Below are 19,185 nucleotides of genomic sequence, written 5' to 3'. Positions count from 1 at the left end.
AACCTGTCAGCTTTTGAAAACGGCGAGTGGGCGGCATAGGTCTTTGGCAATTATCATTGAATAGGGGACTGCTTGTCCAATGCTGTCCCCTGTCCTTGTGCAACCAATCACCAGGGCCGGACTGGGAAATCAGACCGGCCCTGGAATTTTTTATAGACCGGCCCAGCTACGCCCTCTCATGCCCAGCCACGCCCCCTTCAGCCCAGCCCATACAAATTCTGAAACTTTCCAGAAATAATGCTGCAGACTCAGTATAAGTGCACTAAACAGCAAATAATGTATTATTTGGATAAAATACAACTTAATGGAACAATAGGGTGGATATGTAATACAGGCTGAAAATGATTTTAATAAAAAGTCTGCAAACCTAAGTAGTATTGTAACCTAGGTATAGCAATACATTAAATACCAACCATAATGTATTTTAGTGAATTGCCTTCCTGTGGCCAAAATGGCAGTCAGTAGCAGCAGGCCTACATCTGCTAAATCTAAATGCTGATACTTTACAATAGCATAGCTGTTTCTGCAACAAAGAGGTTAATTGGCTAACTCAATCACAGCACCCATCTGCTAACAATGTATATATTGCATAATAACACCAACAGTTAAGCAGCCAGAAATATAAAAGATCAAAATTAGAAATGCCCATCCTGTGTCAGCCGGTGCAGTGCGGCGGTGTAGTGAGGAGGTGGTGATCCAGGCATACAGGGGAGGAAGAGTGCTGAATATGGATGAGAGCGCAAAGTTTGCATCTGTTTGCACCGGCCTTACCGTGCACCTGTCCCTCATCATCCCACAGCGCTAGCTAGGTCTGGAACCCACGGCGGTCTGCACTACTACCTCCCCCCACCAGGCCGCACAGCACGCAGTGTGCAGCCTTACTCTACTACTACTGGAGGTGTGTGGAGCATGCGTGGGGGAGGGGAGGCTGGACAATTGTGCTTGGGGAGCGCAAAGTTTGCAACTGTTTGCACCAGCCTTACCGTGCGCCTGCCCCTCATCACACTGCTAGCTAGGCCTGGAACCCATGGCAGTCTGCACTACCTCCCCCAGCCCGGCCGCACAGTATGCAGTGGGGTGTGGAGCCTTACACTAACTCTACTACTACTGGATGCATGCGTGGAGGAGGGGAGGCTGGACACTGGTGCTTGGGGGGGCGACTAGGCTGTCTGTGGGGTATATACAGTGTCAGCTAAGAAAACCTTAGTAAGCAAAGGACAATGGGGATATACTAACTGGGAGAGGCCGCTCAGTCACAGTCTCACTCACCTATGATAATTTGGATGAAGGTAGTGACTGACTGTGCTCTGCTGCTCGCCCTGTGCGGTGCACGCTGCAGCTGCTGGCCCACCAGTGGGTCCTAATGGCCCAGCCCACCGGGATTTTTCCCGGCATTACGGCGGCCCAAACCGGCCTTGCCAATCACATGACATCAGGAGCTATCAGTCACCATGGTAGGATTAGTCCAGGATGGCAGAGAGGTTAAGAAGCAGAGGGCCAAAGCTGCATCCACAGCTTGATAAATTAAGCCCTATATATAAGCTATTAAACACTACAACATGTCTGCCTACAAAATAATTGTTTAGAAAATAATTAAAAATGTCACTTGTTAGCAAAATTGCATTGTTTTATAGGGGCCCATTTATCAAGCTTCGGATGGAGCTTGATGGCCTGTGTTTCTGGAGACACCAGTTATGAAGCAGCGGTCCATAACCTGTCCGCCTGCTCTGAGCAGGTGGACAGACATCGCCGCAATTCAACCCGATTGAGTATGATCGGGTTGATTGACACCCCACCTGTTGGCCGCAAATCTGTAGGGGGCGGCATTGCATCAGCAGCTCACAAGAGCTGCTGGTTCAATGCTGAATACGGAGAGCGTATTGCTCTCCACATTCAGCGAGGTCTGTCAGACGTGATCCAGACTGTCGGATCAGGTCCGACAGACCTTTATTAAATAGGCCCCATAGTCTCTATACATAACTGTTTCTATATTCTGCTGAGGCCAATTAGAGACAGATATAAATGAACTACAAAAATCAACAAACAATCACTGTGTGGAATGTTGCATTGTTAGGTCTGGAGTATGCTCTTCCATTGCTCATGCAATCTGGAAAACCCACAAAGTCTTAAATTAAAGCAAAAGGGAGTAAAATAAATAATGTACATTGGAAACTTTGTTTGCTATTCATAGTTAAATTAAACATTCTATATTGCAAATGTATTGTGACCCCTATGAAATAGTTTTTACCAACAACAGGACATTTTATCTTTATGCGGTGTTATCTACATTGGATCATATAATAGAACTACTGGACATACTAGGGAATTACCAGCTGGGTGCAAGTTCTGCTCAGAACACATTTCATGATGGAATTGCCTAATAAAGCTTCACAAGCAAAGTCATTGTTAAAACACTTTAACCAGATTTAATGATGCTCTAGGTAACAGTCTATTAGTAATTGAGAAATATGTGTCCCTTTTCTTTAAAGCAACGTTTCTTTTTTATTTTATTTTTTTCATGTTTTTTTTTGTGCTCTGTTACATTTTTTTAATTAGATTTAGTGTGGGTTTTTTTTATTTTTTATTAGGGATTTCAATGACTTTATGGTACATTTTATACCTTTGTACTGAATATTTTTGATCTTCCTAGCTCAAAACAAAATTTTCAGTGAACAAAAAAACAATAGGAAACTAGACAAATATACACATTTAGATAGTATCCACATTTTGATGTATATAAATCTATATTAACCCGAGTCTGAGCTTTAGGGCATTGCCTAAAAAATTGTATGTATGAGATTTGCCAGAGCTTATCTAAAAACACAATACAACTTCCACGTTTCCCTGGATACCAGTTCTGTTCAGATTTACATATGTTATTACTTCTTGATATATAGTTACATATTCCATCCATTTTCCATGCAACTGAAAAGTAAATTAATGCAAATTCATTCTGCTTATGAAGATCTCTTAACCTTTCAGACTTACGTCTTAATGTGTTGAAGGACTTTAGAACTGAAAGAGTTAATTTCTCTTGCAATTTCAGTAATAGAGAGCCTCAAAAATATTATTAAAGTTTATCATTTAGTAGCAGCATTCTACTGTGATTGAATTCCGTTTATGGACAGAGTTCTTTTGCTTTATCAGCAGAAGTATCCATGTTGCTTTTTTACTGTTCTCTTAAAGGGGCAACAAACTGACACCTTTTTTTTTAAATAAAATTGCAAGTGAATGCAGTATTGGCCCAGGGAAAGTCTCTTACTGCCGCTAGATTTAATCTTCCCACAATGCATCACTCAACAATACTGTTTTGCAATTAGTAGGTTTGCTTATTTTTGACAGTATATAAAAATATAAATGGTGAAAATGTTCCAATGTTTACCACCTATTCACTAAAAGATATTCAGAACAGACTTTAGCAATTTGATCCTAATAACTTAGGCAGTTAAAATAGTTTCTCTAAATATAGCTCAGAAGGTCGTAATATTCGTTTATCAGCATTTTAAAGGGTCCCTAAACACTGAATAAAATCTAGACATAATAATTTATTTGCCTTTTAAACATATCTTAGTAAATATCTCATTTCTGAACCTATTAGCCTCTATTAATTAATCAAGAGGCCTCTGTTAGAATTATACATTTCCCCAAAATATAAGTTGTAACTAAATGAGCGGTTTTAGTGAAAGAGCATAAAAAAAACAAAAAACTTTTCTAACCATGGAACATATTTTGCTGTCTAGAGGAAGTAACTGTCTTGAATTGAAGAAAGAAACAGAAAATAAAATTCAGGTATTAACTTCAGATCATAAATCCAAGGTAAGAAACTGTACTCCATTGTTCAATTAGCTTTTCATTTGAACGCACGCTATTTATTTTAACCACTTTGACATCCACAACTAACTGTACATGTTGCGCTAAAATCTAATACACTTTAAGTACAATGGTCACAGACAAGGTGAAGGGCTAAACAATTTTAAAAAATCAGGATACGGCTGTACTTTTTCCCTTTTTCCATTATAATCACTGTGTTCTTAAACCTAGTTGCAGTTTTCAATATTCAAAAATGATTGTTTAAAAATCACCTGTTTTATTTTAATTTGAATAAACTAAATGATAGATTTTAAAATACAAATTCAAATTTAAGGGTTAATTTATTTTATTAAATATGGGGAATTCTAACATAAAATTACAAGTATATTGAAAACTGCTGTAAAAGGTTTGCTGTCATCACCTGTGTGTTGGATCTGTATGCCATTCATTAAAACCTTAAGGAATCTGGTGTGTCTTGGTGGAAGGTTTTGAACTATTCATATTTTTTTCTTCATTTTGACACCAAAAATTTATTTTACTCTCTACCTAAAGACAATATTTGTTTCACTTAATCCTGTCGTTTCAGCTTAATGCTATTTTTAAGAGTTTTCATGTTATTTAACAGGATTTGTTGATGGGACATTAAAGGGATACGAAACCCAAACATTTTCTTTTTGTGATTGAGACAGAGCATACCATTTATAAATAAAAACGTTTACAACTTACTCCTATAATTTGCTCCGTTCCCATGATATTCTGTGTTGAAGAGATACCTAGGTAGGCATGTGGAGCACTACACTGCAGGAAATAATGCTGCCAACTAGTGCTCTTGCAGATGGTTAACATTCTTGCAAAACTGCTTCCATATTTTGCTCCAGAAATGTGCCGGCTCCTAAGCTTATATCGCTGATTTTCAACAAGGGATACCAAGAGAATGAAGAAAAATTGACAATATAAGTAAATTAGAAAGTTGCATGCTCTATCTGAATCATGAAAGAACAATTCTAGCTTTCAGATTCCCTTTCCTTTAAATAATAAATAAGTGTGTATTGTATCCACTGTTCCTGTAATTTACTTCTGCAGAATGTACATTTGACAACCCCAAAAGAGAGACAAAGAAAGACCGGAGTATTCACCACATACTTCAGTACAGGTGGCCCTCGGTTTACGCCGGTTCAGAATAACAACCTTTTTTCAGTCATGTGCACTAATTAAAATAGCCAGTAGGTGAAGCTGTCCGCTTGCTTTGCAGCAAAGTTATGCAACTTAACAGGTCTGAAATTGATCTGTGTAAACAGAACAGACATTAGCCATTGAGCAGCCACTTCCCTATTATCTTCCTGTCCAGCTGCTTGAGGTGAAGGTGCCTAACTGCCTATTAATCACTGCAGATTGAAATGCATAGAATAGGTGTAGACCCAATATTATCTAACATGCTAACAATGCAGAGAACTGATTGCAGAAAAATGCAAGTAAAAAACGTTTTTGTTCATTAAACTTAGTTTGATGATGATGCAATCTATATTATTAGGTTTATAATGTGGTTTCGCATTTAAAGTCTTCATTTCAAAGCTTTAAATATAATGTATTAGGTGTTACTTATGACAATTTTGAGAGGTGTCTGGAACCTAACTCCCTCACTTCCCATTGACTTACATTATAAACTGGGTTTCAATTTACAACGGTTTCGATTTACAACTATTCCTTCTGGAACCTAACCCCGGCGTAAACTGAGGGCTACCTGTATTTTGTAGTTTAGATTTGACTTATATAGATAATATATATATATTTATTTATATGCATATGTCCCTTTAAATGGTTTTTAATGATTTTTTCACTTTTATTAAAATAAAAAAATATGTATTATGCAGGAAATTCTGTCAACCTGACTTGATTTAACCTTAGTTGATTCATTTTTACCACGTTTGTGGAAAGTCTCCATAAATATGATGCTATAATAATCTCCAATTTACATTTATACCATAGCATGAAATAGCTGCAGTTAACCTACCAAACCATTTGCTTCAGTTCCATCTCTTTTTTTGTGCTGTAATCAAACTGAATGCATCATTTTCTGCAATCTGTGTTTTTGTAGTTGCTTTTGCATGTACTTTATGAATACATTTGTTCTTTTGAGAGGTTGATGTTGCCATGGTTTCACTTGAATGTTTCAAGCTCAGCATCCAATCATTTAAACCTGTTGTTATTGCCAATTCTAGTCTTATACTTTTACGTTGTGTTTTCAGATTATTCAAAAATAAAATTCATTATTGGTATTGTCTTGCTTTCCTCAAGTTACTACTTCCTGCTTTCTTAAACTGGAAAGATCCCAAATCAATATTCATTTAATAATGTTTTTTTGCAATCTACATATTCATATTAATTAGAATACACTGTGGGACAATAGCTTTATGAAGCAGCATAAAATCTGTAAATTATGCTTGAAATCTGCATTGAAATATTTGGTAGATGCTATGGCACAAGCATCAGTTTGCTAAATTATCCCTAATGACGATAAAGTTTTCTTTCTCAGTAATGTGTAAACAATGAAATGCGACTAATTTGTTATGTGTTTAATCTTGTCTTATGTCCACGTGAGCCACAAATTGTAATATATGAGGCGTCTAAATGCTTAAAAACTGAAAAGGAAAATATGGATAAATGTCTGTAGAAATAACTAAATTTGTTTATCAGTCAGGAAGACAACTTTATTACTAGGCTGTAGTTATGCTATATATCATATTTCAGCTTTTATAACCCCAAACTTAAGCTCAGTATATAAGAAGTGGATATTGCCAAGCCTATTAAGCTATATAATATGTTTTGATATTCCTTAAACTTTTATAAACCCAAACTGAAGCTCAGTATACAAGAGGTGGATAATACCAAGGCTATGCTTTCACAAAACCTACTACAGATTCACAAATTTGACCATGCTAGGCTGTGCAGACTCTGTATCTTAACTTTGATGTTTTGCCATCTTGGCTTGCCAGCTGCCACCTATTAAAATACTGGACAACCATTGGGTGACAGGGGGGTGATAGGAGGGTTTGTGATTCCACCTCAGCCCCTGCCTGTTACACACTTCTATCAGATTTCAGAATATACATTATGGCCCTGTATCCCCTCTGTGATCCACATGCAAACATCAAACTTCATATAAGACCCTATGACCTTGCAGTCCCAGTATGTATCCTATGTATGTAAAATGGTTGGTTAAGCTACTCAATGTAGGTGATATTTTCCTTTTGCACAGTTCATAAGGCATATGTGTAGAGGCTGAGAAAAACAAGCTGTTTGTCTAACCATGCTATTTCCATATATTTTATAATCCATAAAGAAACTGTTCAGTACTGTATATTTATTTAAGCTTCATTTGAAAAAAAAAGGAAATTCTGATTACAGCATTAGTAAATAATGTTGATATCTCCTCTTTGGCAATAAGGCATGTGTTATTATATGTTTTCATTTTATAGTATATATTTAATAAAGATAACATATTTTCCACATGTTCCTAAATATTTTAATTTTAAGATATTAAGTCTACTTGGTGTATTTTGGAGCTGGGTCTTCTTAAATTTTAATTTTACTTAAATTTTTTGTAACAGGGTGAATGACACCTCTTATGTAAATATTGCGTTTACAATTGTGTATTGTCCTGGAAAAAAACAGTTGGACGATAATAGCTTTTCTGTCTTTCCAATGTTCCATTTTATTACCTAATTAATATTCTCAGAAGCTGTTTCACTCTGTACAGCAAACATACAAAAGAGAACACACATAGATTTCCAAGTATCTACCACTTTAAAGATTAAAAAAGCCCATTAGATCTATAAAAAGCACAAAACTTTAAAAAAAAACCTAACTATCCATTTTCCTGCAGCTAATTACAATTGATAGCGTACACTCATCAGTGTATCTTGTATACCTCTAATGCAAAAAAAAAAAGACTTGATAATATTTTATTAGAATCCCACCTGCACTCTTGTCCTCTGTGAACGAATCACAGCTAGTTACCAAAGTATACTGATTAAATTATAAGTGAAATAAAAAGTAATTTGCTTAGACCAGGTACAGAAACTACTTGAAATTCATGGATTATCATTGGGTTTTTTTTTATTTTGATTTTATAATCTCATAAAATTACTGAAATAATATAAATATATAATATAAACACAGGTTTTGTCTTGTTGAAGAGTTGAATTATCTCCAGAATTTACATCTTTTTATACAATCATATACAATCGTATTTTTTTTTTATTTTTTTTTCATTTTACAGTTTTTATTGTTAAATTAATTAAAGGAATATGGAAGTCAAAATTACATTTTCATGATTTAAAGAGTGTACCATTTAAAACAAAAAGAACATTTCTTTCTATATCTAGATAGGCCAAGGAGTGTGCATGTGTCACTATAAATGTATAATGTTATTACAAACATTGTTGCAAGCACTTATGCCACAAAGTGCTTAAGACATATTCATGATCCTGAGCCTACCTCAGTATACTCTAATGGAAAGGAGTTCCATGTCAACCGAGGTAGAGACCTGTCAATCAAATGAGACGCTAAGCGCATGTTGTGTTCCTCATTTGCTCTCCTCTCTTTTGGTCACACGGTTTGGCATTTGTGTATTAAGACTGCATGTGTAAATGGTTTTAGGAAATAGCAATCTGTTTCCATCATCACAACAGTATTTGTGCTTTATAACATGCATGCTTTGACCATCAGTGAGAACCCTCATATTGCAGTGAGATTTTCAATTTTGAGGTTGTGGACTGGTTTCAATCATCTAACTTAATGGGGCAGTATGTGTCTCTTCTGCCAGGTGAAAGATGTTGTAGCCCAGCAAACAAAAGAGTGGTCCGAGATGATCAACACACACAACGCGGAAGAGCAAGAACTACGTGATCTCCACTTAAGCCAACAGTGTGAGCTCCTCAAAAAACTGCTAATCACTGTACAAGAACAACAGACTCAACAGCTAAAACTGTCTCATGAAAGGTGAGTGGGTGGAAACCACAAATGCATTGTACAAAGCTGCACATTTTTGGTAAATTATGTTTTTTTGGACTATGTAACTTTTCTACTCCTAAAACCACTTTCATTAGAACTAAGGATTCTGATGTTTCCTGACATTATACTACACCATATCCTACATTAAAATAATATTTGAGTTTCTAGAAAGAAACATTGGGGTCAATTTATGTAGGTGCGAGCGGACATGATCCGATTTAGCAGATCATGTCCGCTGCACATCGATAAATGCCGACAGCATACGCTCTCGGCATTTATCATTACACCAACAGTTCTTGTGAACTGCTGGTGCAATACCGCCCCCTGCAGACTGGCCGCTAGCAGGGGGTGTCAATCAACCCAATTGTATCTGATCAGGCTGATTGCTGTCCACCACCTCAGAGGTGGCGAATGAGTTAAGGAGCAGCGGTCTTAGGACCGCTGCTTCTTAACTTCCGCTTCAGGCGGACCTGAAGCGGAGTGGGTCAGAAGCAGCATCCGCTGCTTCATAAATCGACCCCTTTGTCTGTATTCTACTTTATTCTACTGTATGATTTTGTTGTTTGTTTTTAAAGGGACAGTAAAGTCAAAATTACACTTCTATGATTCAGATAGAGGATGTCATTTGAAACAACTTTCCATTTTACATCAATTATCAAAATTGCTTTCTTCTCTTGGTATTCTTTTCTAAAGAGTAAATCTAGGTGGGCTCATAAGAGCTCAGGAGTGTGCACATGTCTTTAGTACTCTATGGCAGCAGTGTTTACAACAATATGTAACACTGAAACCCTTGATTGGCTGCCTGGTCATATCTTCATCTTGATACCTGTTTATTTCCAACTAGGTGGCCCTTTAAAGAGCATATCATTTTAAGTAACTTTCCAGTTTACTTCTATTATCTTATTTGCTTAGTTTCCTTGGTATCATTTGTTGAAACGCATACCTGGGTATGCTATGCAACTGGAAACTAGCTGATGATTGGTGGCTGCATATATATGCATTAATAAGTAGTGCATTGCTTCGCTTCAATGAAGGATACCAAGTGAATGAAAGAAATTTGAAAATAGAAGTAAATTGGAAATTTGTTTAAAAATGAATGTTCTATCTGAGGTATAAAATAATATTTTTGGGTTTCATGTCATTTTAAATATGCCCCTTCATTGGTTCATGAAGGACTCCGCTATTTACGTTTCCCTCCTTTCACAAACTTTGAGCTATTACCTTTTGTAATCTGTCTTTTAACTAAAAATCCTATAATTTAAAAGGATATGAAACCCAAACATTTTCTTTTGTTATTCAGAGAGAGCATAGCATTTAATTTTTTTTTCCCAATTTACTTCTGTTATCAAATTTGCATCGTTCACATGATATTCTGTGTTGAAGAGATACCTAGGTAGGCATCTGGAACACTACATGACAGGAGATAGTGCTGCCTGTAGTGCTCTTGCAAATGGATAACATTCTTGCAAAACTGCTGCCATATAGTGCTCCAGAAATGGGCCAGCTCCTAAGTATATGTCCCTGCTTTTCAAAGTATATGTCCCTGCTTTTCAACAAAGGATTCTAAGAGAATGAAGAAAATTTGATAATGGAATTAAATTAGAAAGTTGTTTAAAATTGCATGCTTTATTTGAATCATGAAATACATTTTTGGGGTTTTATGTCCCTTTAATATGTTTGTTAGTGCAATTCAGACAATGGATACTAAATATATTTCTGAACAGACTGTAAACGTACAAATTGTGACTATATATAAATTTTACAAAGATTCTGTTATTACACAGAAATATAAGCTGCGCATAGACAAGTACAATAATAGACACATTTATGTTTAATTAATACAGGGAGTATTATATTCCCTTAATGGATTAAACTACACAATATATTGTCTTGAGTACGTTAATACATAAACCAGATAACTATCTCAATCACTATTAAATCCTTCTGGAAATCTTATTATTGTAATCTTATAATAAAAACCCACGTTTGTAAAACTCACATTCGTGACTCTGGGAGTATGGCTAGATTTTATAGATGTAACGTTTCAGCTCCTATAGAATGGATAGCTCTCCCTTTTGCTGTAAGTCGCTGTAAGTCGTTGGTGCAGCTTCCACATTCACTGAGCACTAAGGAGTGCTCAGACTTAGAACGTGTGTGTGGTAGACCGAGTGCTAGTATTTTACAGCCTTATGCTCACTGGCAAAAGTCCCCTAGTGGACTTGGGATGTGACTACAATTGTGTGATATAGTGAGCGCTGGGAAGCTTAAAAGGACTGTGAGGTATGGATATGTTAAAAATGGAATGTATTTATTACAGTTAATATACAATGAAAATACAATATAATACATACAAAATAAAAAAGCTTCTAAAATTCTTCCTAAAATCTCTATGGATCCATGAGATATAAGTCTTAAGGATATAGTGTTACCTATATCTGTGGTGTTGGAACAAATATTACGTTAGCTCCGACAACAGTCTAAGACCATAGTATTATGGTCTATAAAGTGCAGTTTAAGCACAGATATTTACAAACAGCAGATGTGATGTAAATGGACAAAATTGGCGTAGTACAATGTCAATAATACAGATGTCAACAATACAGATGCAGTATAAAAGTATAAGTGATAGAAATACAATATAAATAAAAGTGTAGGAGAAATCCAATTGTGTAAAAATGGAAATTTCCATTTTTACACAATTGGATTTCTCCTACACTTTTATTTATATTGTATTTCTATCACTTATACTTTTATACTGCATCTGTATTGTTGACATCTGTATTATTGACATTGTACTACGTCAATTTTGTCCATTTACATCACATCTGCTGTTTGTAAATATCTGTGCTTAAACTGCACTTTATAGACCATAATACTATGGTCTTAGACTGTTGTCGGAGCTAACGTAATATTTGTTCCAACACCACAGATATAGGTAACACTATATCCTTAAGACTTATATCTCATGGATCCATAGAGATTTTAGGAAGAATTTTAGAAGCTTTTTTATTTTGTATGTATTATATTGTATTTTCATTGTATATTAACTGTAATAAATACATTCCATTTTTAACATATCCATACCTCACAGTCCTTTTAAGCTTCCCAGCGCTCACTATATCACACAATTGTAGTGCTCAGACTTAGGTACACTAGAAGATAAGACCACAAGAGCGCATCCAAGACTCAAGGTAAAGTGCAAACTTTTTCAATACGTTGGATATCCAACGTCTTAAAAAAAGTTTGCAAAGGACAAACGAAACGCGTAGACAGGATGGTCTACTATTGACTCTGCACTTTTGAAAAGAAAGGACTTTTACTATAAACCTGCAATTGCCTGGGCGGAAGACTGATGCATTAGGAGCAGCGTTCGCTACCTGCTAAATTACTTATAGCTGCACATCAATTGATTTAAATCAAGGCATTTTATTATTTACTTCTTGTAAGTGCAATAGATTGTGTGCACTCAATAAATGTGTTAAACTTTTTACCTTGAGTCTTGGATGCGCTCTTGTGTTCTTATCTTCTAAAGATTCAGTTATTGCTACTAAATCAAAATTGTCTATTAAAATGTAGCTTTTTACTTAAAAATACTAACAGATATTTGTTTTCTTGGAACCTGGAACACTATTTCAGGATCATGTTAGGATTCAGTTAGAAAAAATATGGATTACGCTTTTGGGCACTGGTTGGGAACATTGTACAACTACACAAGGTTCAGAGGAGGTGAATAAAATCAGTATAGGGAATGAGCGGTTTCATGTTTTTTGGAGAGGTCAGCCATATTGGATCTGTCTTTTTATTCTATAAAAGAGACAACTGATGACTGATATTATGCCTTATATAAATATATTCATGGTTGTGTATAGGTAGCTGATAGGAAAACCATTGATAACAATTAACTTGAATCTGACAAATTGTTGGTAATATATATTAGGGGTCCATATACATAACATCTAATACGTCGATTTATGAAGCAGTCAAGCTGCTTATTCCGCGCTTATTTAGGTATCCTTTGTTGAAGAGTAAAATTAGGTAGGTTTGGGAGCAATAATGCAGTACTGGGAGCTAGCTAACACATTGGGGAGCCAATGACAAAGACATATATGTGTAGCCATCAATCACCAGCTGCTCCTGAGCCTAAACGTATGTTTTTCAATAAAGGATACAAATAGAACAAAGTAAATTTGATTTACCTAGTAAATTGGAAATTATTTTAAATTGTGTGCTCTGTCTAAATCATAAATGTTTAATTTTTACTTTAATGTCCATTTAAGGTAATACTTGCCTAACAAATTACTATTACTGTAATAAGAGTTATATACAATTCCTCTGAAACAATGTTTTTGTCTATCAACATGCCTAGTATATAGTTCATTAGAATTTATTTAATAATATGTAGAGATATATAGGTTTTATATACTGATAATTTACACTTGGTTTGAACATACAATGGGTTTCAGGAATTATTTTGCATATAATAATCTACTAATACTTTTACTTGCATTGAACTTAGCTGATTGGTTGTCTCTAGGACACAGTTTCTCAATTCCAGCAAAGTAGCTCAATAGTTTTCAACTACACTCAAGCAGGGAAATAGTCTAAATCTGCTCTGGATTTGGTATGTTATTGTTCATTGAGAACTGTAGTGCAGGATGTACCCTTTTTATTGATAAACTATTTGATTGCTGCATTCCTGCAGCAGTGCTATTTGTTACTCTTTTTGTACTTGGTACTGTTATGAATATTATCTTTATCTATAAAAGTATATTATGTGAACTGGTTTATAGGAGTAATGCGTGTAATTTTTAATGACACACTTTCTTATAACTTGTTAAAGAAAATAAACACAAAACCTGAATCCTTTTGGTTGCTATAAGTCTATTAATTATACCGATACCAGATGAATAAACAAATATTAGCTTTATTAAAAATATTTTGATTGGAAAATAATCAGCATTTGATGGTAACTAAGCAATCAAAATATATACAGAGAAATAAACTATAATCCTATAATAATCAGTTAAAGCAATTACATAATGAAACTAAACTATAAAGATAATTAAATCATATATTCAAAATAACACAAACATTGGCTCAATAATAAGAACTAAATATTTGGTTTAAATCCTTCAAGGTAATTGCAGAGAATCAGATAAACTAATAATCATGACAAACCGTCAGATAATAATTTATCACAATTCCTAATTCACCCAGCGTTATTGTCGACTGATAAGACCAGGTGGTAGGAATTATCAAAAACACAAAGCTACAAAAAACAATTAATTAGTTTACCTGATTAAATAGACATAGACATTTTAAATAAATGTGAGATATAAATCTTAATGACATTAACATTTAAGGTGACTTAATTTCATACATCACCAAAAGGAAATAAATTCCCCCTTTGTAGGAATTAAGCTGTCAGGTCGCAGGTCTGTCCGAATTGGCTAAACTAGCCTCAGCAGTTATAATCCAATGGTCTTGGACCTCTGTAGTTGATTAGCAAATTACCAATTCCATATATGATTTGACCAGTTCCAAAATACAGGAAAAACGACCCCCTCTCATTTGGATAGACCCTATATATCACCATTCTCTATTCTAGGAGGAGTCATTAATTATAATATTTTAATCATTAATTAAAATTAAATTAAAGGGACACTGAACCCAAATTTTTTCTTTCGTGATTCAGATAGAGCATGCAATTTTAAGCAACTTTCTAATTTACTCCTATTATCAAATTTTCTTCATTCTCTTGGTATCTTTATTTTAAATGCAAGAATGTAAGTTTAGATGCGAACCATTTTTGGTGAACAACCTGGGTTGTCCTTGCTGATTGATGGATAAATTCATCAACCAATAAAAAAGTACTGTCCAGAGTTCTGAACCAAAAAAAAGCTTAGATGCCTTCTTTTTCAAATAAAGATAGCAAGAGAACGAAGAAAAATTGATAATAGGAGTAAAGTTGCTTAAAATTGCATGCTCTATCTGAATCACGAAAGAAAAAAAATTGGTTCAGTGTCCCTTTCATTAGATGAAATATTATTGTACTGACAATAGATGGCTCCCGTATATAGGGTAAAAATGAAAGAAAAGTACTTATTTTATTTATGTTTACCCCAACATTCCTAGACTACAATCAAGGTTATAAGTTGCACTTATTTACAGAAATAAGCTGGTGCCTAAGCAAGTAAACTACCATGAATAGTGAAAAATATATTGATATAAAAATTTGTCAGTCAGCAAGACTGAGAAAAACAAAATTCAATGTCATAATAGACGAGCCACGAGTAGGCTTAAAGGGAAAGTCTAGTCCAAAATAAACTTTCATGATTCAGATAGGGCAAGTCATTTTAAACAATTTTCCAATTTACTTTTATCACCAATTTTGATTTGTTCTCTTGGTATTCTTAGTTGAAAGCTTAACCTAGGAGGTTCATATGCTAATTTCTTAGACCTTGAAGGCCGCCTCTTAAGAATGCATTTTAACAGGTTTTTCACCACTAGAGGGTGTTAGTTCATGAATTTCATATAGATAACACTGTGCTCATGCACGTGAAGTTACCTGGGAGCTATCACTGATTGGCTAAACTGCAAGTCTGTCAAAAGAACTAAAAAAAGGGGCAGTTTGCAGAGGCTCAGATACAAGATAATCACAGAGGAAAAAAATATATAAATATAACTGTGTTGGTTATGCAAAACTGGGGAATGGGTAAAAAAGGGATTATCTATCTTTTAAAACAATAACAATTCTGGTGTAGACTGTCCCTTTAAGCAAAAAAAACAAAAAACAAACAATCATGGAGTCTGTTGTGTCATGAAAAATTCTTGACAGTACTATATTATCAGCCTAAAATGTTCTAGATTAATATGTGACAATAGACTCTGCAGATTATACTATTATATATTTTTTGAAAGTTATTTTTTTCCCATAGGGAAAGCAAAGAAATGCGGGCAAACCAGGCAAAAATATCCATGGAAAACGGCAAAGCCATAAGCCAGGATAAATCTATAAAAAATAAAGCAGAAAGAGAAAGGTGAGTGTTTTGATTAGCAAATTATATTTGTAAGCTGTGTGTCATTTGTCAGACACAGGGCGGGATTCTCAGCCCAGGTGACTGTAGGCACTAAGTTGGCTGCCGGCAGTGAAATAACAGCATTGCACGTGTGCAGCGCCTATCGCTGCGCATGCACAGGGGAAGCCGGATGCCACTCATGCATAATACTCATGGCGACCTTAACAAAGAGGGACACTGCACATGCTCAGTGAACGGTATTTATAAAAGGCAGAGACAAGTGCTCCTCTGTGGAGGGTGCCTGTAGGCACGCGCCTGCTCTGCCTTATAATAAATCAGGAAATGACTAAATCATATTTACCACTTAGTTCCAGCCCTGGACTAAACCTAGCAAGGAATATTTTAATGATTTCCCTAAACATTTATGTCTTTCTCACATAATTCATTAATTAGGTAAGTAATCTGATACTTAATATGTATAATTTACTAAAAATGTAAAGCCAGTAACAGTAAGGATGTAAGGGATAGATAAAATCTTATAAGGTGCTAATTTGTGGATTCTAGATTTGATATGTTGTTGTATGGGTAACTAAATTAGCACTGTGGAGTATATATAAAAGACACTAACATAATTACAACAATCGTGGCTGTATGGTCTCAAAAATACAAATGTTACCACTAACATTGCTACACTATGGTATGGTAGCGTGTATTGTCAAAAAAAAAAAAACAGCTGATGAAAAAAGCATTAATATATCTATGATAGTAGAGAGAAACATGCAGTGATATTAATTGAAGAATTACAAGTATAGTAACTATGGGCTATATTACAAATGGAGCGCTAATTTATTGCGTGCCCGTAAACTGGCAAATTCGCAATAAATGATCAGCCATTTGAAGTGCAATTAGCACTCCAAAAATTAACCATAGATCAGATCTCTGGTTAATTTTCAAAATGTGCCCCAATTGCACCCAAAATTAAGTGTGAGGTTTGTTTTTTAGAATAAAAATTTGATAGCATCTTTTTTCGTTTGTTTGTTTAAAAACTACATGGAGCAGTTATGAGGGATTGAAGTCGGCAGGTGTGGGGTGTTAAGAAAAACAGGCACTGAAAAGTGCCTTTACATTGCGGTCTTTGGGGACTGTGTTATCCCTTTAAATATATATGTATATGCTTATGTAGATATATATTTATGTGTTAATATGTGTATATACACATATTATCACATAAACATATGTGTATATATTCATATATATTTACATTTTCTGCCCATCGCTGCGTGACTTACCCCCTTCGCTGCACTAGATTATCATGCCGTGTCTGACGACATGAGAACGAGGCTCCTATTAAAGCCTATGGAAGCGCACTCTTGTGAGCACAATGCGTCCATGCAATGTGAATGTGAGGTCACGTTCGCATTGCACCTAACTTGTAATACAAGCACACTTTTCCGTGCGCTGTTATTACTAAGTGGAGAGCAAACATTGCCCTCCCAAAAGCAATATTTTGCGAACTACTTGTAATCTAGCCCTATATGTTTAAATAGAAATAACGGCACATGTCAAAATTATATTAACAAAAAAATACTACACAATAATATATCAGTATTAATAAAAAACAAAAAAATATGTATATACATTGTGTGTCACGAGAACAGTAATATCTAACCTTACAAATATAATGGCATAATAGTGAGCCACGCATGTGTACATCGCATTACCTAATAAATAAAAAAAATACCATCAAGTAGAATAAAAATGACAAAATATATCAAAGTAAAAATATATACTATAAAAATGCATCAAAAAGCTGCCACCATATTTTTATTAAGATCTTCTGAACTTTTCTATGGGCTAAACTACTCCTTTGCATGTTAACAGTGACCAAGGAAGAGTAAAAATGTTAGCAGTGGGCAAAAGGGGTAAAATCTAAACATTTATGCCTAGATTTAGAGTTTTGTCAGTAAAGACCCGCGTAGCTAATGCTGCTTTTTTTTTCCAGCGCACCCTTAAGACAACGCTGGTATTTAGAGTTGTCTGAGTGGCTGCGTTAGGCTCAGAAAAGGGAGCGTTGAGCATAATTTAGCTCCACTTCAACCCTCAATACCAGCATTGCCAATGGTAGCGGTAAGCTGGAAAAACGTGCTTGTGCACGATATCCCCATAGGAAACAATGGGGCTGAGCTGGCTGAAAAAAAGCAGCGTTCAGCTCCTGACGCAGCCCCATTGTTTCCTATGGGGAAACACTCTCTAAGTCTGCACCTAACACCCTAACATGAACCCCGAGTCTAAACACCCCTAACCTTACACTTATTAATCCCTAATCTGCCGCCCTCGCTATCGCTGACACCTGCATTATACTATTAACCCCTAATCTGCCGCTCCGGACACCGCTGCAACCTACATTATAGCTATGAACCCCTAATCTGCTGCCCCTAGCACCGCCGACACCTATATTATATTTATTAACCCCTAATCTGCCCCCCCAACGTCGCCGCTACCTATCTACAAATATTAACCCCTAATCTGCCGACCGGACCTCACCGCCACTATAATAAATGTATTAACCCCTAAACCGCCGCACTCCCGCCTCGCAAACACTATAATAAATTGTATTAACCACTAATCTGTTTCAATCAGCCAATCAGATTGAAGTTCAATCCGATTGGCTGATCCAATCAGCCAATCGGATTGAGCTTGCATTCTATTGGCTGTTCCAATCAGCCAATAGAATGCAAGCTCAATCCGATTGGCTGATTGAATCAGCCAATCATATTTTTCCTACCTTAATTCCGATTAGCTGATAGAATCCTCTCAGCCAATCGGAATTCGAGGGACGCCATCTTGGATGACGTCCCTTAAAGGAACCGTCATTCGTCGTTAGTCCGTCGGGGAAGGTGGATGTTCCGCGTCGACAGTCTGAAGATGTAGCTGGAAGAAAGAAGATAGAAGATGCCGCTTGGAGGAAGACATCGCCCGGATGGAGGACCTCTTCTTTGCCGCTTGGATCAAGACTTCGCCCGGATGGAGGACCACATCGCCCGGATTGGATGAAGAATTCGGCTCGGCTGAGTGAAGACAACTCAAGGTAGGGAGATCTTCAGGGGGTTAGTGTTAGTTTTTTTAAGGGGGGATTGGGTGGGTTAGAGTAGGAGTATGTGGGTGGTGGGTTTTAATGTTGGGGGGGTTGTATTTTTTTTGCTGATTACTTTGGGGCAATGCCCCGCAAAAAGCCCTTTTAAGGGCTGGTAAAAGAGCTGGTTACTTTGTAATTTAGAATAGGGTAGAGCATTTTTTATTTTGGGGGGCTTTATTATTTTATTAGGGGGCTTAGATTAGGTGT

General features: G+C 35.9%; 1 protein-coding gene across 1 annotated transcript in view; it reads left to right on the top strand.

Annotated features, from left to right (window-relative positions):
- Positions 1-19,185, top strand: part of PLCB4 (phospholipase C beta 4) — a 788,735-nt gene that overhangs the window by 751,319 nt on the left and 18,231 nt on the right. The window contains 3 exon segments of the mRNA XM_053712158.1: positions 3,741-3,816; positions 8,636-8,811; positions 15,762-15,863. Of these exon segments, the coding sequence (XP_053568133.1) occupies positions 3,741-3,816; positions 8,636-8,811; positions 15,762-15,863 (354 nt within the window).

Source organism: Bombina bombina, chromosome 4 (assembly GCF_027579735.1).
Source record: "Bombina bombina isolate aBomBom1 chromosome 4, aBomBom1.pri, whole genome shotgun sequence".
Classification (NCBI taxonomy): Eukaryota; Metazoa; Chordata; class Amphibia; order Anura; family Bombinatoridae; genus Bombina; species Bombina bombina.
This window is presented reverse-complemented; position numbering and strand designations above follow the sequence as displayed.